Source organism: Psammomys obesus, unplaced genomic scaffold, assembly GCF_907164565.1.
Source record: "Psammomys obesus unplaced genomic scaffold, mPsaObe1.curated_primary_1811, whole genome shotgun sequence".
NCBI lineage: Eukaryota > Metazoa > Chordata > Mammalia > Rodentia > Muridae > Psammomys > Psammomys obesus.
The window spans coordinates 17,237-41,106 of record NW_026596039.1 but is presented as its reverse complement, the minus strand read 5'-3'; the positions used below and the strand labels follow the sequence as shown (position 1 = coordinate 41,106).

At 42.2% G+C, this 23,870-nt stretch overlaps 1 protein-coding gene across 1 annotated transcript; it reads left to right on the top strand.

Annotated features, from left to right (window-relative positions):
• The first annotated feature begins 3,722 nt into the window (after window positions 1-3,722).
• Window positions 3,723-10,620, top strand: LOC129687807 (urinary protein 3-like). The gene is made up of 4 exons (XM_055622396.1): window positions 3,723-4,030; window positions 9,433-9,546; window positions 10,017-10,173; window positions 10,601-10,620. The coding sequence occupies exons 1-3, from the start codon at window positions 3,970-3,972 to the stop codon at window positions 10,139-10,141; spliced, it is 300 nt and encodes a 99-aa protein (XP_055478371.1). The 5' UTR covers window positions 3,723-3,969; the 3' UTR covers window positions 10,142-10,173; window positions 10,601-10,620.
• The last annotated feature ends 13,250 nt before the right edge of the window (window positions 10,621-23,870 follow it).

Sequence of the window (23,870 nt, the reverse complement as noted above, 5' to 3'; positions counted from 1 at the left end):
TTTCCATCTTCTGAGATCTTCTTCAATTTCTTTCTTCAGAGACTTGATGTTTTTCTCAAACAGGTCTTTCACTTGCTTGGTTAGTGTCATCCCAATGTACTTTATGTTATTAGTGGCTATTGTGAAGGGTGTTGTTTCCCTAATTTTTTTCTCGGCCTTTTTGTCTTTGGTATACAGGAGGGCTTCTGATTTTTTTGAGTTGATTTTGTATCCTGCCACTTTGCTGAAGGTGTTTATCAGCTGGAGGAGTTCTCTGGTTGAATTTTTGGGGTCGCTCATATATACTATCATATCATCTGCGAATAGTGACACTTTGACCTCTTCCTTTCCGATTTGTATCCCCTTGATCTCCTTTAGTTATCTTATTGCTCTGGCTAGGACTTCAAGTACTATGTTGAAGAGGTATGGAGAGAGTGGGCAGCCTTGTCTCGTCCCTGATTTCAGTGGGATTGCTTTAAGTTTCTCTCCATTGAGTTTGATGTTGGCTATAGGCTTGCTGTATATTGCCTTTACTATGTTTAGATATGTGCCTTGTATTCCTGATCTCTCCAAGACTTTAAACATGAATGGGTGTTGGACTTTATCAAATGCTTTTTCAGCATCTAAGGAGATGATCATGTGGTTTTTCTCCTTCAGTTTGTTTATGTGGTGGATTACATTGATGGATTTCCGTATGTTGAACCACCCTTGCATGCCTGGGATGAAGCCTACTTATGACCCAGTTATTAAGTATCTGTTTTACATATGGCTAATGTAAGTCATATTTACATATTTACATAACCATATTTACATATGGTTAATGTAAGTCATTGCTGTTCTTTTTTAGCTCCCTTTAAGTCTTGTGCCTCTATGGGCCTCCACTCAAATTTTTGATAACCTTGTGGACACTGTTTCTCTGGTTCTAATTCCCTTATCGTAGCTAGCACTGTCTTCATTAGGGTTTCTAATTGCTGTGAGAAAACAGGATGAATCAAAGACAAGTTTGGGAGAAAAGGGTTTACTTGGCTTACACTTCCATATTACTGTTCATTACTGAAGGAAGTGAAGACAGGAATTCAAATGGCAGGAGCTGATGTGGAAATCATTGAGGGGTGCTGCTTACTGGCCTGCTTTTTACGGTTTGACCAGCCCGCCTTCTTAGAGAACCCAGGAGCAGCATCCAAACGAGAGCACCACCTGCAACGGGCAGAGCCCTCCCCTCCTTGTTCACTAATTGAGAAAATGGCTTATAGCTGGATCTCATCAAGTATTTCCTCAACTGAGGCTCTTTCCTCTCTGCTGATTCATGCTTATGAAAAGTTGACACAGAACCAGCAAGTATAGGCAGGATGGGTGGAAAATGAGGAATTAAAAACAATTTTTCACTGAATAGGGAGTAAGGGTGAATTTGACCCCTGCTGTTGTTCTTCAATGGCAAACTGTATTTGTTAAAAGATCTGGAAAAACTGTCAGTCATTTTTGAGCTTTCTAACCACAAAAGCCTACATAAAGTTCTTGGCACTAAAGTTCCTCTCAGCCTTTTGCCAAATTTTTCATTAAAGCTATCCCTGAGTGCTGTCAGGGCAGAATGAGAACACAACTCTGCTCAGTCCTCTACAGTAATCTAAAGAGTTCCTTGTCTTCCAGTCTTCCATTTACACAAAATCTGGGTTCATGGACTAAAAAAAAAAAAAAAAAAAAAAAAAAGAATCTCATAGTTAGTGGATATAAATTGGATTTAATGATTTATCAAGAGGCATTTTAGCTTGGATTTTATTACCAGAGTTATAGAGAGAAACTGAGGGATAGAATAACACGTAGGTGTTATGGAAAAGACAGCAGAAGCTTGGGAAATAGGCTGACATGAAATCATCTTTCAGAGATTCATTAAGAACGAAAGGGCCTGGTGAACACAAGGAAGAAGGCATAACTGCTTGTTGAGGTGGGAAAGCATCATGAGGGGTAGCACATCAAACCAGAGGCAGTGTGACAGGGCCACAAGGTAGTATAGCATTATAAACATCATGGAACCACGGAAGGATAAAGCTTAGAGTGAAAGTAGCATGGCGGGCAATATGAATAGCATAGAGAAATAGACCTGATGATGAGAAGTGTGTGTGTGTGTGTGTGTGTGTGTGTGTGTGTGTGTGTGTGTGATTGGCCAACATTTAGAAGTAGTACTTTTATAACATTTTACAGTGAGGAGCCTGGCCACGGCTATAATCTAATTTCCAGGTGAGCATCAGATTTTTTTTTTCCCCAGAAGACAGAGATAAGCAATCACATTTGTTTTGAAATATCCATAGGTCCTAGGGACTAGAGCAGCATGGGATGAGTGGCATGACCTATTATAAATTTTAAAATAGCAGGCCCATGTTCTAACAATACCTGAATGTGTAAATGGGCTCCTTAAGGAGTGTCTGCACTTACTATGCATACAGTGAATATATTTTCTTTTTTGGTGGCTGCCAAGAGGTGGCTAAGAGCCTCACCCCCTGAAGCAGTGCTCACAGTGTAGTTTACTAGGTTAAAAGTTTAGAGAATTTTTACTTAATAATGGTAGAAGGTGGCTTTATGAGGGATTTTTTTTCAATGTAGGAATGAGAGGAGAATGTGAGAAACTCAAGGTTATACATCAATTCAGTGCTAAACAAGAAGTTCATTTATCATCTTTAATATCTTTTCCAGTTTTCTTTGTGTCGCTGTGACAAATTCAAGTGCAACTTGAGTGAGGTGTAAGGGCTTATTTCAGCTCACACTTCCAGGCTGTGTCCATCATTGAAAGAATTAAAGGCAAGGACTCAAGGACTGAAGCAGAAATCATGAAGGAACTCTGCCTCCTGGCTGGATCACTGATTTCTGCTCAGCTAGATTTCGTCTGCGTAGGGTTGGCACTGTTCATCTGGACTTTGCCCTCCTACATCAACTGGCCAACAAACAAGGGCAGCTACAATGACTCACAGTCATGCTCGAAGGCCAGTATGATCCAGGCCATTTTTTAATTAAGATTTCCTCTTCCAGGGTGTGTCAAGTTGACAATAAAATTTGAGCAGGCCATCTGCTCGATGTGTGTTAAGGGAAATCCATTATCTTTAAGGCTTTATCAATGGTGCCTGAAGCTTCTTGACTCACCAGCAGAACAGGAAAACTAGACCCACGTTGAAGGGATGTATTTCCTTCCCAAGCTTTCCTTGAAGTCTTTAATTTTTCATGTCTTTGTATCTTGTAGAAGGGGACGACTGTGGCCTGCATGGAAGACAAATCTGAATCCGCTATGTGTCCTCACTACTGTTCTGTTGAACACATCCCATTTCCATAAATACAGAGTTGTAAGATTTTGATTTACCCAGTTCAGACAAGTAGTTTCCTTCTGCATAGAAAGTCAGGTACAGTGCGCAGCAGCCCTTCAGCTCATCAGCTTCCAGACCTTACGATTTCTTGGAGTTTCTGGAAGAGAAGCACAATGACCAATCATAGAGAGATACACAGATTCCCTGGGTTCCTTTTAGTGAGAAAAGAGAATTATTTATTTTAGTTTTATATACTTAAAGGGGAGAGCAGGGTTACTTGGTTACTGGGAGTGTCAGGCCTTACCTAGAGTTTCAGAGGACACCAGGGCTCAGAGCTCCCTCTGAACACACTTCTGCCAAAAGGAGTCCCGGAAGGAATTTTCCTCCTGGCCATCACATTGCACTGCAGTTTCCTGAAAGACATGAGAGCATCAAGGGAAGGATTAACTGTGACTCAGTTGACCCTGAATTTAAGTTTACACCTGATGAAAGCTTTATAGGCCATGTGTTACAGCAGCATAAAGTTAGTAAAAGTTTGTGGTATCTGGGCTTCCCTCTGGCTATACGCTCAGTCCGTTGTCTGGTATGCCACTGGCTACCCCTCCTAACCTAGGCTGTAATATAAACCTGTCTTACTGAGAAGGTGCCTGAGCGCTCTGTCCTGTTCTCTGCGGTTCTCTGGTCTGAAGATCTCGCTGCAATGGGAAAACGCATCTTGCTGCTCCTGCTGGGCCTCTCCTTGCTGGCAAGCTCCCTGCAAGGTAAGATCCTGGCTGATGGTAGGGGTTGATGATGTGGGGAGACATACTGATGCCCTAGAATAGGGATGTTGGGGATGTGAGGAGCAGGAAATAGGATAACATTCAAACTGATCTCTGCTTCAATCCCATATCCATTTTCTCTTCCTCCCCTTGCCTCTTCTGCACACTCAAGGAGGCTTCCCTCCCCCTTTTCTTTGTCATGGTTCTGGTATTCTTTCTCTTGCTCTTTGTCACACTGTCACACTGTTTTTCTCCTCCTCCTCTCCACCTTTTTTTTTTTTTTAACCTCTGTTCTCTGGCATGTCCAAAGACTCTCAAATCCTTGAACTCAAATGTGAATTGGCCTAAATTTGGATTGGAAGTGGGAAGGGAGGGTCATTAATAGGATGAAAACAATGAAAGAGTGGATTTGTTCACTCCCATGTGACAGAATACCAAGTTTTAAAAACAGGATTTCTGTGAGAAAACAGTCGGTCTTGCTCAGCCCTTATTAGCCATCATAGAAAGGAATGCCTGCTTGGACAGTCTGTTTCAACAGCCTGTTACCTTAGATTGTTAGTCTTGGGAAAACACTTTGAGGAAGGAGAGACTGCAGACCCACAAAGCCCCCTATGGCTGCAACAATTTTGTCATTCCCAAGCCCCTCACCAGACTTCTAATAAAGGATCAAAGCCATTTTCTTCTTGTGGTAGCCCTTTCGATTTCCTGTGAGAGATGGGCTGCCTCTAGGTGTGTATTTATTTTGCTAATAAATACAATTCTGCCTGATGAGGGCAGACTCTCTTCTCTTTCTGCTTTCTGTCTCTTCCTGCTGCCTCAGAAACTTTACATTTGGTACCAAAAGTCCAGGAAGAGCGTCAAAGTCCACTGGTGGCCTAGGCCTTTCTCTGTGGATCTCCCTAATTCTCATCTGCTCCAGTGCTTGGCAGGGGCATCTCTCTCTCTCTTTCAAGCAGCCATTGCTTTTACTCTCCTCTGCCCCCTTCTCTCCTTTTACTTTTTTTTTCCTGTCTTACTCTGACACAATCTTATGTTTAGATGGAAGGCCAGTTGTTCTTTTAACTAGACCACATATTCAACACAGCCAAAATGTTGGGACAAGGTAACTCCTGGTGTCTAAGTGAGAGCACCCCATTTAGGTCTTATTCTTTTTTTTATCAAATATTCCAGGACTTTCCACAGGCCTAAGAACATGATTTGGTCAAAAATTTCAGGAATTTCCCACATACACAGCAGCATCTTGACTCCTGGAAGGCACTAAGTCTGGGGATGCCCTCCTACCGTCAAGGCATGTTTGCTCAGCCCCAAACCCAATGGACTCATCTGTGGCTGGATTTGACCTGTTTTTATCTTGGTTCTGCACAGCATGAGTCACAATTTCCATACCCCTAGCCTGTCTGTGGGCTAATCTAAGAAAAGCTTCATGTGGGAGACTTCAGACTGGTCACACTCGCTCAGCTCTTAGACCAAATCTGGCCTCAATATACACTGGACAATGTCTACTTCTTGGTGGGAATTTGAAATCTTACATTTTGCTATCTAAATTGATTTAGGTAAATTCATAAGACAGGAGAGTGGTCCGAGGACGAGATGATCACCACAGCTTATCTTGTTCCTCATATCTGCCACTCATTTCCCAATTATGGTCCTGCCCAGAACCCTAAATTAACTCCCAACTCCCTTCTCCCAAAGGGCTCTCCCAACTCACAGAAAGTGAACCATAAAATCAAGATACAGTCCCAGCTGAGGTAGCCTCTCACACAGGGTGAATGCTGGCTGTGGAAACCACACAGCAGTGGGGCAGCCCTTCTCATTTTTCTACTTATTCCAAGACCTCAGCTATCCCAGCAGCCTCGCCAGTTAATGAGTTCAGGACTCCATTTCAGAAAGGCCATGGGGTGAAGGGCAAGTTTTTCTATGGAATGCAAGATCTTCTGTGCCAGTAAAGCCCCTTGGCTGTGCAGCTTGGACTTGGGAGGAAAGCCACAATGAGTTCCATAACCTGTAGCTTCTACTTGGTTCCCACGCTTGTTCACCCTAACTTGATAAATGACCAAATTCTTTTTTTTTTTTTTTTTAAAGATTTACTTATTACAGATACAGTGTTCTGCCTGCACCCTAGAAGAGGGTATCAGATCTCAGTATACCTAGAAGAGGGTATCAGATCTCAGTATAGATGGTTGTGAGCCACCATGTGGTTGCTGGGAATTGAACTCAGGTCCTCTGGAAGAACATCCAGTGCTCTTAACCACTGAGCCATCTCTCCAGCCTGACCAAATTCTTTAATGTGTTCAGAACTATGCTTGCAGCCCTGCTAAATGCAAATATAATTTATTTATAGTACGAAGCTTTCAGGGAGACACCAAATTATATCTCCCATCGTATGGTCCTCAGTCTATGTTCTCAAAGATAGGCCTAACACAAGTAACTCAAAGCAAATTTAAAGTAAACTTTAAGTTTTTTTTTAAAAATGTAAAATAATATTCAAAATCAGGTACACTGAAAAAAATCTGGTTATAAAAATCAGTGAGTTAAATTTATAATACATTGCATGGTAAGGCATCTTCTGGCTGAAGTAGTAATGTTTTTCTTGGATGGGACACAAGTTCACCGGACTAGAATGCATCCTAGCCATGCACATGGAAATAAGAGCTGCCAGAAGTCTGCTGCTCCTATCTATGCCTGTGTAGGCCAGATCAGTAACCTCCTCCTTATCGATAGAGGAGATGAATCACTCCTCATGTCTCATGTGACAGGGGTGTGGGTTCTCTTCTCCAGTGGACGATCTCAGGGTCTGCACCCACATCTTAGATGTCTAAATAGCAGAGAGGCCAGCAGCAATTACTCTGCCTCAGTGTCTCTCAAACTGACATATGAGGATGCTGTGGACAGGGGTACCTAAGCTACCGCTCGACTGGTATGGGATTTGCATGCTAGTTCAATGAGCCATGCTGGTTACCTCGGATTTCAATTCTTTCTCTTGTAAAAAGCTAATACTCTAACCACCCACACTCCATGATTAAAGGAGGCTTTTGGATACTCTGTCATCAAACTTACTAACTTCTTTTACAAAACTTCCAGGCACTCATTCCTTTGGCAGGAGTCTGATGAAACAAACAGTTTACGGTGTCTCAATGTTCCTCACAAACTGTGCAGCTATTACCTCCTGACTTACGTTCTAGATCTGCCATTTGTTAAGTTTCATTGTGATAGCTTGGATGGACCCTCCTCTGAGGCACGCTGACTGATGCCTCTTCTACACTGCCCTTTTCACCAGACTGAGGCAATTTAAGAAATATCTGCCCCTGCACCCAAGTACAAGCCCCTGAGATCATCTGAACTGGGTTATTAATGGGCCATGGGCCATACAAATCATCTCTCTTCTTGCTACATGGGGCGTGTTTTCAGGACTCAGAACTAAAACAGCTGGGCTAAAGACTTCTTTGCATCAATTAACCTCTCTGTCTCACAAGCTCTTAGAAAACCATAAAGAAATTTCAGATCAGCCTAACATCCTTCAGGATCAGCTGTGTTCTTTGCCTGTTGCAGCACTTCTAGGTTAAAACACTTTAGATCTGCATACTGCTAAGGATGGGATTTGTAACACCCTCCTCCAGTGATGTTGCTTTTGCACCAACAAATCCTAACTGGTTGAGACTCAAGGACCAGGCAAAAAATTCAGCCATAAGCCTCCTATGGGCTTTTGGTTTCCTCCCACCCTGAGTCCTCATCTTGATCACTTCTTTCTCCCTATTATCCTCATACTAATGTTTTTACTCACTGACCTTCCCCTTATACCCAAATAAAATGTGCCCCATAAGCTCTCCCAGTGGCACCTACCCTACAACAGCTCCATTTGATCCTGACTCATCTGCAAAAAGATGTCTTAGATGCTGTAGGAAACTCTGGATGCATAGGACTGCTTTCCCTTTCACCTCAGGCCAGAAACAATTCTTTATATTAGTCCTGTCTTTTCTCCTGCTCCTTTCCTTAAATACTCCATAGCTCTCTGTTGTTTCTAGTAACTTACTTTGGTACAGCACTCCTGGTAATAGAACTAGTCCCTGTCACCCTGAATCAGTTAGATCTGGAAGGAAAAATTTCTCTCTTCTACCATCTTCTACTCTTTCCACAAACCTGAAAGTGTTTCTGTCACTCTCTTCCCATTTATCAACTCCACTGGCATCTTTTCATTCTGACCAGACCCGCCCCTCCCAAATAAAGACAGTGCAAGTCCCTGTCCCTATTTGGAAGCTCCTGTTTGTAGATAGCCACCTCCTCTCAGCAGTTCACTAAATCTCTCCCACCTCTAGTTTTCCCTGTTCCTTTACCTTCCTGCGCAATCTCTTAGGTTTAGTGTGTTTGAGCCCTATAATTATTTTTCACAGCAATGACATGTCTATTACATCTGATCAAGTTAAACTCTCCTTCTGCTAAATGACTGTATGGTCTGTCCCTCTATTCAAGGGTTCCTGGACTGCCCCCTCCCAACAATAAATCTCCGCTTGAAGCAGCAGGAAAGCATCACTGTCCACTTTCCCCTTCTTTCAATGTCCAGCCTGGCCCCCAACTCTTTCGATGCTTTTTAGGGTTTGGAATGTCAGAGTGCCTCCATTTTAAAAACAGGATGCCTGTGAGAATACAGATGACCTTGCTCTTCCCTTATCAGTCAACACAGTAAGGAATGTCTCCTGAGACAGCGTGTTTCCCAAGACAGTCTGTCTCACCTTGGGAAATCACTTTCAGAAAGGAGAGTGCACACTTCATAGCACCTAGACTGCAACCCCAAACCCCTAACCCTGTCCTTATAACACGTTGCGGCTAGCCTTTCCCCCTGGCAGGAGTGTCCATTGGATGGACACTCCTCGGAGTCATGCTAACTGCTGCCCCTTCTATATTGCCACATTCATCAGATTGAAGCAGGTTAAAATGATTCCTCCTTGCCCCTGACCACAAAGCCTTGAGATCAGATCACTGACCTCTGAAGGTCCTTTTTCTGTGGGAGAGAGGGTTCCCTTTGCTGTGTATGCCAATAAATACAATCCTTCTGGTGAGGTCAGACTCTGGTTTCTTTCTGCCCTCTCTCTCTTTAGGCTGTCTCAGAAACCTAACACTGTGTGGTGGCTTACGTACCCCACATCAGAGCTTTGTTTTCTCATTCTGATAACCTGGTCTATTCTCAGGGTATGAGGATGAGGAGCCTTCCAACTCTTCTTTAAACTTCCCTTTTCAGAGTCTAGTCCTATGGTCATGACCTTTCATGAGGGGGTCAGCTCAGCATACAGCAACCCCCATCTCTGCCTATTGCTTATTATTTATTAACCAGAGCCACACACTCAACTCCCATTGATACCTGAGCCTGGGCCCTGACTGAACCCCTTACACTGGCTTTTATTTTTCAGCTTTGACATGTTTCAGGTGTGTTAGGTTCAATTCTGATGGGATTTGTGTGAAAGGTGAAGGTTGCTGTAAAGCTAAACCTGGTGAGAAGTGTGCCTCACTCCAAACCATTTCAGGTATGTAAGGTATGGGAGCCCTCAGGGTCATCTTGTTTGCCCTATAGTAACTAACCCATCTCCAGAAGGCTGATGGAAAATGGAGGGACTTGAGGATGTATTTCCTGTAAGAGTAGGGCAAAGGCCCTTTGCTTTTGGTAATAGCTGCCACTGGTTTTTGGTCAGACTAACAAACAATCTATGAAGAAAAAAATGTTTTTGAAAGGTGTCTGGGTGATCTTCAATGAATTTCTGGGTTAATATAGTCTGGTATGTTAAGAACTGGATTCTAAAGTTCTATTCAGCACTTTTGGGAATGGAATTCTACCTGTGGGTCAGATTAGGGGTTGAGGGAGGATGGCCCAGAGAGACCACCTCAGTTATGCTTGTGTGGTAGATATGCCTATTATTTGGGAGCCCGACTCCTTACCGAATCACCAACTCTTTCCACTAATATTTATATTTTGCCTCTTACTCTTCTTCCTATCCAGGTGGCCAACTCCAGTTTGGAAGCCAGAGATGTGCTGACCTTTGCTTCAGTGGGACTGTTGTGAATGGAGATAAGATAATAAAAATGAATTGTTGTGATGACAAATCTTACTGCAATAAAGTCTAAGCCTGATACTTGATTGTACTGTTGTATTTTAGGTGAGTCCTTGCTCCTTCTCTGTGCTCCTGTGGCCTCATAAAGCTGGATAGTCTACTCCTAGCACTGCTTAGTCCTGACACCGGCATATATTTAACACCAACTGTTAATAATTCAACGGTGGCCCTACTTTCTCCAACCTGGGTACACCCCTCTTGATAATACATTCAAATGCATTAGTAGTTTAAACCAATGGTTAGGTCAAAGACATCTACCCCAATCATTTCTGGAAATGGTCTCACAGGGATACCCAGATGCGTGCTTGATGAATCTGTTAGACATCCTCAGTACCAAGAGCAGACTAGGATCAGACATCACAGGCTAAAGGCTTTTATAAATTTGTATAGGCCGTGATATATGTTTGTATGTATCAAAATATAAAAAGTTACATATTTATAAATATTAAAATCCTTATCACTTTTTTTTCAGTGTTTTTCACTGAGCCTTTGAGCATGCCAGAGAGCATTGTCTATTAGATCTGTCTGGAGCCCTCTCGCTGCTTTCTACGTAATGTATTTTAAGTGCTCTTTTTTCTGTCTATGTGTATATTATCACGTGATTGTGAGTGTTCTGCAATGTATTGTAAGCCTCATAAAATTTACTTTTATTAGTTCTGTAAATCTGTTTAGAATATTTTCAATCTAAAACTTTTTACATTTATTAATTGTGTGTAAATGTATGTATTAATTGTATGTATTAATTGCATGTAAATGTATGTGTGTATATTGTTTCCCACGTCAATGACGTGTGTAGGTGTCAGAGTCAACCTGGGCTGGTCATGCTCTTTCCACCACGCTGGTTCTAAAATTTGAGCTCAGTAGTTAGGCTTGGTATTCAGCGCCCTTACATCCTGAGCCATCTTGTTGGCTTTCAGATTTTGAAATCAGATAATTAGGTGGTTGGTGAAATGGCTTAGTATGTAAAGCTCCTGGCTGCCAAACCTGATGACCTGAGTTGCATTTCTGGGACTCATTTCATAGAGGATGGAGATATATTTCCACAGATTTTTCTCTGACCTCCACATAATGACCATTGCAGTGTGGCGTACGCGCACACGCACGCACACACACTCACTTACTAAATGTAATACAAATAAAATCAGGTAATTTCAGTATTATTTCTATACAGTGACTGTTTTTTTTTAAAGCAATTTCTACAGTTTAGCAAATATACGTTTTCCTAACCACCACAATCGAGATTCAGAGTATTTGCATCACCTCGAGAAGACCCTTTGTACCTTTACTGTCATGAAAGCACTACCAACCCATCCCAAACTCTGTTTTTGCACTGTTTCCATGTTAAATAGTTCAATGCATATAATACATGCCCACATTTCCCCCTTTTATTGTTTCTTTCTTTCTTTTTTTCTTTTTCTTATCTTTTTTTTTTTTTTTTTCTTTTGCTGTTTCTGGAGACTAACCCATGACTTTGTGCTTGCTCAGCAAGTTTTCCACCACTGAGCTAAGTTCCACATGTACTTTTCATTATGCTGGGTAGATAATCCCCAACTAATGTGGTATGTTTGAATTTTTGCTTTTTTTGTTGTTTTGCAATTCACATTGAGTAGCCACCTGATGAATACCCTAGGTAGTACCTGTCTTTGACGATAATTAACTAAGGCTCTTTAACTGACACTGCTAGAAAATCTCAACTAGGGTCACCCCCATAGACTCCAGGGAGCCTCCCCTGTCCCAGAGTTGGCCCCAACTGACTTCTATTCTCTCTCCCAGTCCTCTCCCACCTCCCCACTCCCCACTTTCTGCACACCTGATCACCCCCATTACCCTCCCCATGTCCTCTCCCACCCAGTCCCATTCCTCCATCTACTTTGGATATCTATTTTATTTTTCTGTTCTGAGTGAGATTGGAGCATCTTCCCTTGGACCCTCCTTGGGTTTTTTGGGTCTTTGGATATAATCCAAGTAAAAAATGGGGTACAGAGCTAAACAGAGAATTCTCAACAGTGGAACATCAAATGGACGAGAAGCATGTAAAAAAATACTGAGCATCCTTAGTTATCAGGGAAATGCAAATCAAAATGACTCTGAGATTCCATCTTATACCTATCAGAATGGCTTAGATTAAAAATTCAAGTGAGAGTATATACTGGTGAGGATGTGGATAAAGGGCAAAACTCCTTCATTACTGGTGGGAGTGCAAACTTATAAAACCACTTTGGAAATTAATCTGGCTCTTTCTCAGAAAATTGGAGTTAGCTCTATCTCAAGACCCAGATATATACCCAAAAGATCCTCTACCATACAACAAGGACATTTACTCAACTACATTCAAAGTAGCTTTATTTGAAATAGCCAGAATCTGGAAACAACCTAAATGTTTCTCAACCAAGAAATGGATAAAGAAAAATTGGGTATATTTACACATGGAATACTACTCAGATATTAAAAACAAGAAAATCACGAAATTTGCAGGTAAATGGACAAAAACTAGAAAAGATCATCCCGAGTGAGGTAAACCAGACCCAGAAAGACACACATGGTATGTACTCACCTGTAAGTGGATTTTAGCCATATAGTTCAGGATAAAGATACTACAATCCACAGACCAAAGAAGGTAAGTAAAAAGGAGGACTCAAGGGAGGATGCTTGAATCTCATGCAGAAGGAGAAATGGAATAGACAGTGGAAGTAGTTGGAGAGATAGAACAAAGTAGGAGAGGGAGTACAGAGAGGGATGAGGGTGGAGATCAGACCCAGGGAGAGTGGGAGCAGGAATACAGAGGGACTTCAGAAGGAAGAGAAATTGTGGGCAGAGGCTTCTCTGGAGCAAGCTGGAGAGCTAAGAGGTAGGCTTCTGGGAGGATATGGGGGTAACTCTAGCCGAGACTCAATGTAGTAAGGGTCATAGGGACTGAAGAGGAAACCCTCTAACTAGACAGGACTCCTGTGGAGGTAGGGGAACCTCCCCTATCTTTGACCCAAAATTCACCCTACCTACAAAATGTGCAGGGAGAAAGATAGAGCTGTAATTGAGGGAATGCCCAACCAATGCCTGGCCCACCCTGACATCCACTGCATGGGAGAGAGCCAACCCTGCCATTATTAAGGATATTCTGCTATTCTCACAGACTGTAGCCTAGCCTAGCTGTCCTCTTAGAGGCTACACCCAGCAGTGGAGCCAAACAGATGCAGAGACTCACAGCCAAACATTGTGCCAAGGGTAGGGAGTCCTGTGAAGAAGTGAGGGTAAGGGTAGAAGGACCTGGAGCTGACAGTAGCTCCACAAGAAGACCAACAGAGCCAACTAACTAGGATCCAGAGGGACTTGAGGACACTGAAGCACTAACCAAGGAACAGGAATGAATGAAAAATTAATTTAAAAAAAACCATAAACTTGGCTTTTAATCCCAGTACTCAGGGAGGCAGAGGATCACTGTGAGTTCGAGCTTTTCTTGAGCTTCTCTTATTAAAAGCAAACAAACAAAAACTCATTGAAGGAATAGTCCATTGCTATAACCCTTTACTTCTTTTTCTTATAGGCATGATAAAGTTGTATATAAGAGAGTAAAATAGTGCAATTACTTCCAAGAACAAGAAACTCAAAAGTATATAAATCAGAATCTCATAGAACATGCTTGTGTGAGATAGAGGGACACGAGGTCCTAAAACATTCCACTGCTAAAGCTAGTGGTATAAGATTATCCCACAATCAGTAACATATACATTATGATTCTGAAATAAAGTTTCTCCCAGGCACATAAAGAATCTGTCAGAAAGTAGAAAGGGCATTCAGAAGACTGCTCACAACTAGCTTACCTCTCTATCTGGCCACATAAATTGCTTTTTTTTTTTTCCTCACCATACTTTCAGCATGTGGCAAACTTTAATTCTTTTCTTATTTTATCAGTCCGATTCTCATAATATGTCCTGTGTCCTGAAACTGCTTATGCAAAGAATGCTGACTTGGACTTATGTTGGGAGACCGAAGGTTTTTGAATCCACACATCTCCAGGGAAACTAGGAATTTAAGCACACAGGATTGTTTTCTCAGTGGAAAGGATATAAAACCTATTCCTTTATCCGGAAAGCTGGAAACTGGAGATGATTAATAAATAGCCTGGTGATCTGCATTATGTTTTGGGCTAGGCCATGTCAAGCTTCCACAACCAAGACCAGATGTAGCTAGTAGTCTAAATAGCTCTTACATTATTTCTATAGCCAGGGGTGCCCTCAAGCTTCCTCGGCCAGGACCTGAGGTGGCTAATATCTCAAAGACCCCTGTGCTATCTGTATGACTGAGACCAGGCCGGATCCTTCCCTAGGTAGGCCCTTATGCTAATACAGGTAACTTATGTCTAGAACCCATCTTCTTGGAGGAAATAACATGTTCTTTGAGTTGAGGTTCCCTAAGCATGGGGATTGAATTACAGGAGGAACCTTTCCCCCAAATTGTACTATGTTAAAAATATACTGCCAACAAACCTCCTGGAATCAGACTGCTGAAATCTGATTCAGCCTTACGAGGTCAAGCTGAACAGCGTTCATTCTTACCCCTTTGCTAGTTGTTTTCCTGCCTGCCATGACACCTGCACCAACCCGCATACATAGTGCTCTGTATACATTTCTGTGTAGATACAGTTTCCCAATTTACAGTGGTATAATTTGACATTTTTATTTCTTGTTACAAATATGATTCCTGTTAGGTGGACACCTGTAATACTTTTCTCAACTGCAATGAAGCACCTGACAAGAGTCAGGGAACAGAAATGTGAATGCTGGTCCCCAGCTCATTTCCTTTGATCCTTTCTATTCATACAAAGACCCCATTAACTAGATTCTGAATGGACTTCCCCATTAAATCTTCACAACCACACCCTCCTACATACACCCAGAGGCATAATTATCAGGTAATTTTACCTCTGGTCAAATTAACAATGAGGATTAACCATTATAAAACCTTATTTAAGTTTTATTTTTCCTGTCTAGCAATGACTACTTTAGTAAGACTCTTTTAGGATGTTAAGTGGTGTGGTGAGCCTCCCATCTCCTAGTCAGCTATTCCAACTCAGATGGTATTTTATCAAATAGCTTTTGTGTTCCATGTTTTTTGATATAGTTCAGGTTCATTTCAGACAAGAAAGACCCAGCTATGACTTCTGGTAGGTAAGGTGGGTTAAACATGATTTTTAACCATGGATAGATGTATTGCCATATATTACATTAAATGTTAAGAAGTATAAGTAATTCTTTTTTAAATTTTTTATTAATTACACTTAATTCACTTTGTATCCCCCCATAAACCCCTTCCTTTTCCCCTCCCAATCCCACCTTCCATCCCCCTTCTCCATGCATGCCCCTCCCCAAGTCCACTGATAGGAGAGGTCCCCCTCTTTTTCCTTCTGATCTTAGTCTATCAGACTTGGTTGGAGTATGAGTCTCTGGAAAGACCCCTGTGTTCAAATTTTCTAGTTCTGTTGCTCTTCTAGTGGAGTTCCTGTACTCTCCAGATCTTACTATTTCCCACTTCTTTCATAAGATTCCATGCCTTCTGCCCAACAGTTGGCCATAAGTCTCAGCATCTGCTTTGATAGTTTGCAGGGCAGAGCCTTTCAGAGGCCCTCTGTGGCAGGTTCCTAACTTGTTTCCTGTTTTCTTCTTCTTCTGATGTGCATCCTTTTTGTCTTTTGGGATGGGGATTGAGCATTTTAGTCAGTGTCCTCCCTCTTGATTAGTTTCTTTAGATGTACAGATTTTAGTAGGTTTATCCTATATTACATGTCTATATGAGTGAGTATATACCGTGTGTGTCTTTCTGCTTAAGTAATTCTTCTGTAGCATATGTTTCCACTCATCTTTGAGAAATATCAAGAGAAGTCCAATGGTAAGTATGTGATTAATTTTGCAGGAAACTGCCAGACTTTGTTTTAGTTGGCTCTATATAGTGGACTGTATTGAATTTTCATGGCAGCGTGAGAGCTGATCCAATCCATGACAATACTTGGTATTGCTGGATAGTCACCCAGTTGTTCTCCTGTTGCATCTACTCCTAACACATGGTCAGTGGTTGGATTTGAAATTTTCCATCAATAGTGACATTCAGTACATTTCACATGCTATTTGCCTCCAGAATCTCCTCTTTAGGCAAGTTTCTGTACTGACCTTCTAAAATTATTTGTTGAAGTGACAGTGCTCTGATCATACACATACAGGCAACATTTTTTAATTTTTTTATATATTAATTACAGTTTATTTACTTTGTATCTCAGCTGTAGCCCTCTCACTCATTCCCTTCCAATCCCACCCTTACTCCCTCATCTCTTCCCATGCCCCTCTCCAAGTCTACTGATAGGGGAGGTCCTCCTCCCCTTCCGTCTGACCCTAGCTTATTAGGCCTCATCAGGACTGGTTGCAGTGTCCTCCTCTGTGGCCTAGCAAGGCTACTCCTCCCTCAGGGGGAGGTGGTCAAAGAGCCAGTCACTGAGTTTATGTCAGAGACAGTCCCTGTTCCCTTAAATAGGAAACCCACTAGGAAACTGAGCTGCCATGGGCTACATCCGAGCAGGGGTTCTAGGTTATATCCATGCATGGTCCTTGATTGGAGATTCAGTCTTAGAAAAGACCCCTGTGTCCAGATATATTTGGTCCTTGGGGAGCTCCTGTCCTCTCCAGGTCATACTAACTCCCCCTTCTTTCATATGATTCCCTGCACTCTGCCCAAAGTTTGGTTATGAGTCTCAGCATCTGCTTTGATACACTGCTAGGGAGAATATTTTAGAGGCCCTCTGTGGTAGACTCCTGTCCTGTTTCTTGTTTTCTCCTACTTCCAATGTCCATCCCATTTGTCTTTCTAAGTGAGGATTGATCAGTTTACCCTGGGTCCTCTTTCTTGTTTATCTTCTTTAGGTGTACAGATTTTAGTATGTTTATCCTATCTTATAGGTCTAGTATCCACTTATAAGTGAGTATATACTGTGTGTGTCTTTCTGCTTCTGGGATACCTCACTCAGGATGATCTGTTCTAGATCCCACCATTTGACAGGCAACATTTTATGGACTGAGTTGGTTGCATTTATGCATGTAGGTATATATATATAATACAGTATATATTGCATATGTATATATAAACAAATTATGCATATTTGAATGCATATGTATATTTAACAACAAATAAAGAAAAAGAGGCCATGAATTTGAGAGAGAACAAAAAGGAATTGGAGGGAGGAAGGATGTTAGTTACTTTTCTATTGCTGTGATTAAGTCATCATGACCAAGGCAGCTTATAAAGGAATATGTTTAACTTCAGGATTAGAGTTCCAGAGGATTAGAGTCCATTACCAGCATGATGGGGGGGGGGCATGGCAGAACACAGTAGTGCTGACGTAGTAGCTGAGGACTCACATCTCAATTCACAAGCACAAGGCAGAGAGGGCTAAGTGGGAACAGGTAGGACTTTTGAAGCATCAAGCCTGCCTCCAGGGACATACATTCTCTAACAAAGATTACACCTCCTAACCCTTCCCAAAGGTTCCAGGAACTGGGGAACAAATATTCAAATGTATGAGTCTATAGTAGCATTCTCATTCAAAGAAGGTAATGATGTAATTATAATTCTAAAAAATAAAGAAAATCATAAAAAATATTTGTTGATTTAAGAAAATTCTTCAAATAATCTGGATTTAAGATCTTTGTCAATAACATACACTTCAAATCTTTTCTTCAGTCTGTAACTTTTCAGATGTTTGCCAATTCCACCTAATAGCAGCAGATTTTGTTTTTTTTTCTTTTTTTTCAATTTGCTGTGATGAAATACTGATTAAAAGCAACTCAGTGGGTAACTGGGTTTATTTCATCTTTCAAATTACAATACACAATCATTTTCTATGAACCAGATGTTAACTCTACACCAAACACAGGCATTGAAATCTATACCATTTTTCATAACATAGAAATGTTTGAAATCAGAGTGATAATATAGCAATAAGCCTTATTGAGGACAGACATGCATTTAATCTTGTATCTCAGTCTTTCAGATGTTTCCCGGGAATGTAACAAACAAGACTATTGACTTTTGTTCACAGTAAAGGTTTCTTAACTTGCTGTGGTGATCTTACTATTGTAAGGAGAGAGGCCACAGACCCATGGCCGAACTAATTAAAGTAAGCAATTAGTTAAAACAAGCCTTAAAAAGAAACTCATGGGGGTTTCTCCCTAAAGGCAAAGTTCAAGAGATCAGTATTGGGTATGGGTGTGATAAGGGTTTTAATAGTTCAGGAGCAGGGGTTTCCAAATATGGGATTTGTCAGGCAAGTAGGCAGGATTACAGAAGCAGAATATAAGCATAACAAAACGGTCAGAATAACCTGAAAGAAAGACATGGTTGCAATGTGGTCTTAACACAGTGGTCAATTTCCTGGAAAAAAACAAACAAACAAAAAAACCAAAAAACAAAACACTACAGAACCATTTGTAGTTAATGTTACAGGTGGAGTACAGCCCAATGCCTGAGAAATAGATTTGATCATAAGCAGGAATGAGTTTAGTTGTCTTTACTGTAAGATGGCTCTGAAGCCTAAGGTGGAGGCAGGCCGCTTGATCACGTGCATCAACGTGGTTTAGTGTTCTATTGGATGCAGTAAAGAGCCATCTGGTGATCTCACTTAAAGACAATAGCTTCAGGGCTGGTTCAGGGCTCAATAAGCCTCCTGATCTGTATTTAACCCTGAGGTCCTGCTATGAAAGAAAAGAACTGACTGTCATTCAAAAGTTGTCTTCTAGTCCTTATAAGCATTCTGTTGTCCCCAGAGCTCCACATGAGGTTCAAAGCACACCAAGTTGTGTACGTGACTATTACAAAGACAATCACATTAGACTAATATTTTAAAAATGTATATATATATAATTACTTTTTAGCTTGATCCCAGACTCCTCTCCTACTAGTTCCACACTCATGCTCCCCCCCATCCTCTCTTTTTTTTCAGAGAAGGGGAGGCACCTAAGTGGTACTAACCCACCCTAGCACCTCAAGTCACAGCAGTAATAAGTGCATCTTCTCCCACTGAGGCCAGACAAGGCATCCCAGCTAGGGAAAAGGGATTCAAAGTCAGGCAACAGACTCAGAGATAGTGGCTGCTCCCATTGTTAGGGGTCCCACAAAAATGACAATACTGCACATCTGCTACATATGTGTAGGGCGTCTAGCTCTGCTCCATGCAAGCTCTTTGGTTGGTAGTTCAGTCTCTGTGAGCCCCCATGGCCCAGGTTACCTGACTCTGTAGGTCTTCTTGTGGGGTCTTTGCCACCTTTAACTTCCCCAATTCTTCTTTTCCCAATCTTTCACAAACCAGTCTGAGCTCATCCTACTGTTTGGCTATGGGTCTCTGCATCTATTTCATCAGCTGCTGGATGAAGCTTCTCAGAAGGCACTTATGTTAGGCTCCTGCCTGCAAGCATAGCAAAGTATCATTAAGAGTGTTAGGGGCTGGGTCTCTCCCATAGGGTGGGTCTCAAGTTGGGTGGGCCAGTCATTGGTTTGCCATTCCCTCAATCTCTGCTTCATCTTTATCCTTATTCTCCTTGTAAGCAAGACAGATTTTGGGTGGAGAGTTTTATGGCTGGGTTGGTGTTGTCCTCCCTCTACTGGAAGTCTTACCTCACTACAGGAGGTGGCTAGTTCAGGCTCCATGTCCCCCACTGTTAGGGGTCTCAGCTAGGGTCACCCCCACAGACTCCCAGGGTTCTCCCCTTTTCTAAAGATGCTCCCCTATTGATTTTTGTTTTCTCTCCAGGTCATTCCCCACCTCCCATCCTCCTCTACAACCCACCCTCTGCTCTCTCCAGAACTGATCCCTGCCCTTGTTACCCTCCTCACCCCTGGTCCACACAGCTCCCTCTCTCCATCTACTTCAGGTGACTATTTTATTTCCTCTTCTATGTGAGATTCAAGCATCCTCCTTGGTTTCTTCTTGGTTTCTTTGGATCTGTGGGTTGTAGCATGATTATTCTGTACATCATGGCTAATATCCACTTACCATGTGTGTCTTTCTGGGTTTGAGTTACCTCACTCAGTATGATCTTTTTTTATTTCCATCTATTTGCCTGAAAATTGCATGATGTTTTTGTTTTTAGTAGCTGAGTAGTGTTCCATTGTATAAACGTAGCACATTTCTCTATTCATTCTTCAGTTAAGGGACATCTAGGTTGTTTTCAGTTTCTGGCTATTATGAATAAAGCTGCTACGAACACACTTGAACAATTGTCCTTGTGGACATCTTATATATATGTCCTTGCTCAGGAGTGTTATAACTTGGTCTTAAGGTAGTACTAGTCCCAATTTTCTGAGAAGCCACCAGACTGATTTTCATAATGGCTTTACAAGTTTGCACTCCCACCAGCAGTGGAGAAGTTTTCACCTTTCTCCACATCCTTGCCAGCATTCTGACATGTGTAAGATGGAATCTCAGAGTCCTTTTGATTTGCATTTCCCTGAGGACTAAGAATGTTTAAGATTTCTTTAAGTGCTTCTCAGCCATTAATTTCCTCTGTTGGGAATTCTTTGTTTAGCTCTGTACCCCATTTTTTATTTTTTTAACTTTTATTAATTATATTTTATTCACTTTGTATCCCCCCATTAACCCCTCCTCCCATCCTAATATCACCTTCCCTTCCCCTTCTTCATGCATGCCCTTCCCCAAGTTCACTGATAGGGGAGGTCCTCCTCTCCTTCCTTCTGATCTTAGTCTATCATATCTCATCAGGAGTGGCTGCATTGTCATCTTCTGTGGCCTGGTAAGGCTGCTCTCCCCTCAGGGGGAGGTGATCCAAGAGCAGGCCAATCAGATTATGTCAGAGGCAGTCCCTCTTCTCATTACTATGGAACCCACTTAGACACTGAACTGCCATGGGCTTCATCTGTGCAGGGGTTCTAGGTTATCTCCATGCATGGTACTTGGTTGGAGTATGAGTCTCTGGAAAGACCCCTGTGTTCAAATTTCTGGTTCTGTTGCTCTCCTTGTGGAGTTCCTGTCCACTCCAGATCTTACTATTTCCCACTTCTTACATAAGATTTCAGGCATATTGCCCAACAGTTGGCCATAAGTCTCAGTATCTGCTTTGATAGTCTGCAGGGCAGAGCCTTTCAGAGGCCCTCTGTGGCAGTTCCTAACTTGTTTCCTATTTTCTTCTTCTTCTGATGTCCATCCTCTTTGTCTTTTGGGATGGGGATTGAACATTTTAGTCAGGGTCCTCTCTCCTGATTAGTTTCTTTAGATGTACAGATTTTAGTAGGTTTATCCTATATTATATGTCTATTTTAAAATCTACATCTTCTCCCTTCAGCTGCCTGTGGAAGCCACTCTGATAATGATTAGTTTAGGCACTGATTGACGAATATATAAAAAATTCATTAGGAATCATTTTATTTATTTTTTAAATCATAGGTCTCGGTCTCTGGGCTATCCAGCCTCTGCTTTCTGGTCATCCAGGCAACTTCAGGTACGGGCAGCTTCTCCGGGAGTGGGCCTCAAGTTAGACCAGTATAGGCTTGATTTTGTAAAACCTACTTTATTTAGAGTTCTTAAACACCTCTATTTCCCTTTAAACTTCCAGATCTTAGGTAGGAGAGAAAGAAGGTTAGAAAGGATAGGGGATGTTGACCCTTTTAGAATTAGCTTTTTGGGGTAATTTCTCCCTTCATCGTCAGGATTCCCACAGTCCTGCAAACAGCAAACAGCAACACAAATCAGCAACAGCAGTAGGATTCAGCAGAAGTGGCAGGAAATGTTCTCAAGAGCTTTTCTCTCTAGGAGCAAAGTGAAATATAGTGTTTTCTTTATGCCTGTAGGCTTCTATTTTTATACTTTCTTAAAGTCTGCAGGAGGATGTTCTTTAGCTGGCCAAAACCATGTCCCCTTGCTCTGGACAGTCGAGCTGACAAAGATCATGTGCCCCCCTCATGAGGCTGTTTTCAGTGGTGAATAAATAAAAAACATTCCCATGTCTCTCACTTGGGACCAAAGCAAAAAATGTATTTACATGACACAACTGAGTTTTTCAAGAAACCGAAACTTCTGCTCCAGACCAGTCATTTGTTGGCACAAGTTCTGTGTCTGCATTGTCCCAGCACATCTTGCAGGCAGGATAGATCGAAGGTAGGTTTTATGGCTAGGTTGGTATCCCAGTCCCGCCAACGGAAACCTTGACTACTTACAGAGGATGGCCAGCTCAGGCTCTTAATCCTTTTTTACTAGGAGTCCTCACTAGGGTCATGTTCACTAGGTTTCCACTTCATGTAAATATCCTCCAATTTCAGTCATCTGTCCCATACTCCCTCCCTCCATCTTCCTTGACCTGACCCCTCCATTCCCAGTGAGACTCCAGGTCTTACAAAACAAATCAGCTAGAGTTTGGGGATTTTCGGAAAAGGGGGTTCACTTTTGGAAGCTGGTGGCAACTGCAGTGGTGCAGAGGGAGCGCTGGCAGCACTCTCGCTTTCAGAATCTGGCAGTGCTGAGGGACTGGTGGCACCCTGCTGCAGACCTGCTGGGGGATTAATGGGGGGAAAGCTGGTGAATAAGGAGGTGGAAGGTCAAAAAGAAGTCACAGTCTATCCCATAATAAAGTCTTCCGTCAAGAAAGTCAAAGAAGCAACAATGATAGAGACAAAGAGAACAGGCAATTAGACAAGGACACCCTTACTGGTGATACCACAGAATTCTGATTGAGAGGCTTCCTCACGGCAGCCATCTCTGATGAGAAACAGATGGGAGGAGGACCATCACTGACCTAGCCTCCCTAGATGGAGAGGCTGCCTCATGGTGGCAGTCTCTCGCCCTTACTGGTGGTACCACAGAATTCTGATTGAGAGGCTTCCTCACAGCAGCCATCTCCGATAAGAAACAGATGTAAGGAGGACCATCATGGACCTAGCCTCCCCAGATGGAATCTGGAGTGTCCTCCAGTTCCAAGTCAAGCAATATTTTGACACGTCTATCACAACGACTGATCAGACGATCAAAAAGTCCAGATAGGCGCCTAAACAGATACAGAGTGGTTACCAGAAATCAGACTAGCCTGTTCCAAGCTTGACCTCTGAGCCCAGTCTGATGAAGGTTGGGGAAGGGGCACACTGTTTCCCGGCCAAATGCACCAAAAATGTAAGACCTGGAGTCTCACTGCTCAGGAGCTCAGGATCATGCCCTTCCCAGGAACTCTCACAGACAACAACTCAATGTAAAAGCAAGAGGTTTTATTGCTATCACGATAGGGTCGCCCCTCCAAATACAGGAGATGACCCTGAACATGCAAAGCACAGAGTTTTTATACCTGAAAATCAGGTCACTTTTGCTCTATAGTTTACAGCTGGTTGTAGATAGTTTACAGCTGGTTGTTTCTCAGAACAGTTCACCCCGCCCTTCAAGAGCTCTCTGCACCTGGCTTCAATTCAAATAAGCACAGTTGTTTCTCATTCCCAGGTGGTCCCTTAAGTAAATCTAGGAACATTGTATGTCTTCCTGATTTTTATGTCTATTTTATCAACCCTTATCAAAGCAATTGAACTTTTTTTTTAATTTTATTTTTTTTCTTATCAGTTACATTTTATTAACTCTGTATCCCAGCTGTGTCCCGATCCCTCATTCCCTCCCAATTCCACCCTCCCTCCCTCATTTCCACCCTGCCCCTTTCCAAGTCCACTGATGGGGGGGACCTCCTCCCCATTCATCCAATCTTGTTTTATCAGGTATC

What these genes read in the sequence shown, in the direction of transcription:
- LOC129687807 (XM_055622396.1), top strand. Translation starts at nt 3,970, where the DNA reads ATGGGAAAACGCATCTTGCTGCTCCTGCTGGGCCTCTCCTTGCTGGCA. An exon ending in GCTGGCAAGCTCCCTGCAAG is followed by an intron (nt 4,031 to 9,432) that starts GTAAGATCCTGG and finishes TTTATTTTTCAG; the next exon opens with CTTTGACATGTTTCAGGTGT. An exon ending in CTCACTCCAAACCATTTCAG is followed by an intron (nt 9,547 to 10,016) that starts GTATGTAAGGTA and finishes CTTCCTATCCAG; the next exon opens with GTGGCCAACTCCAGTTTGGA.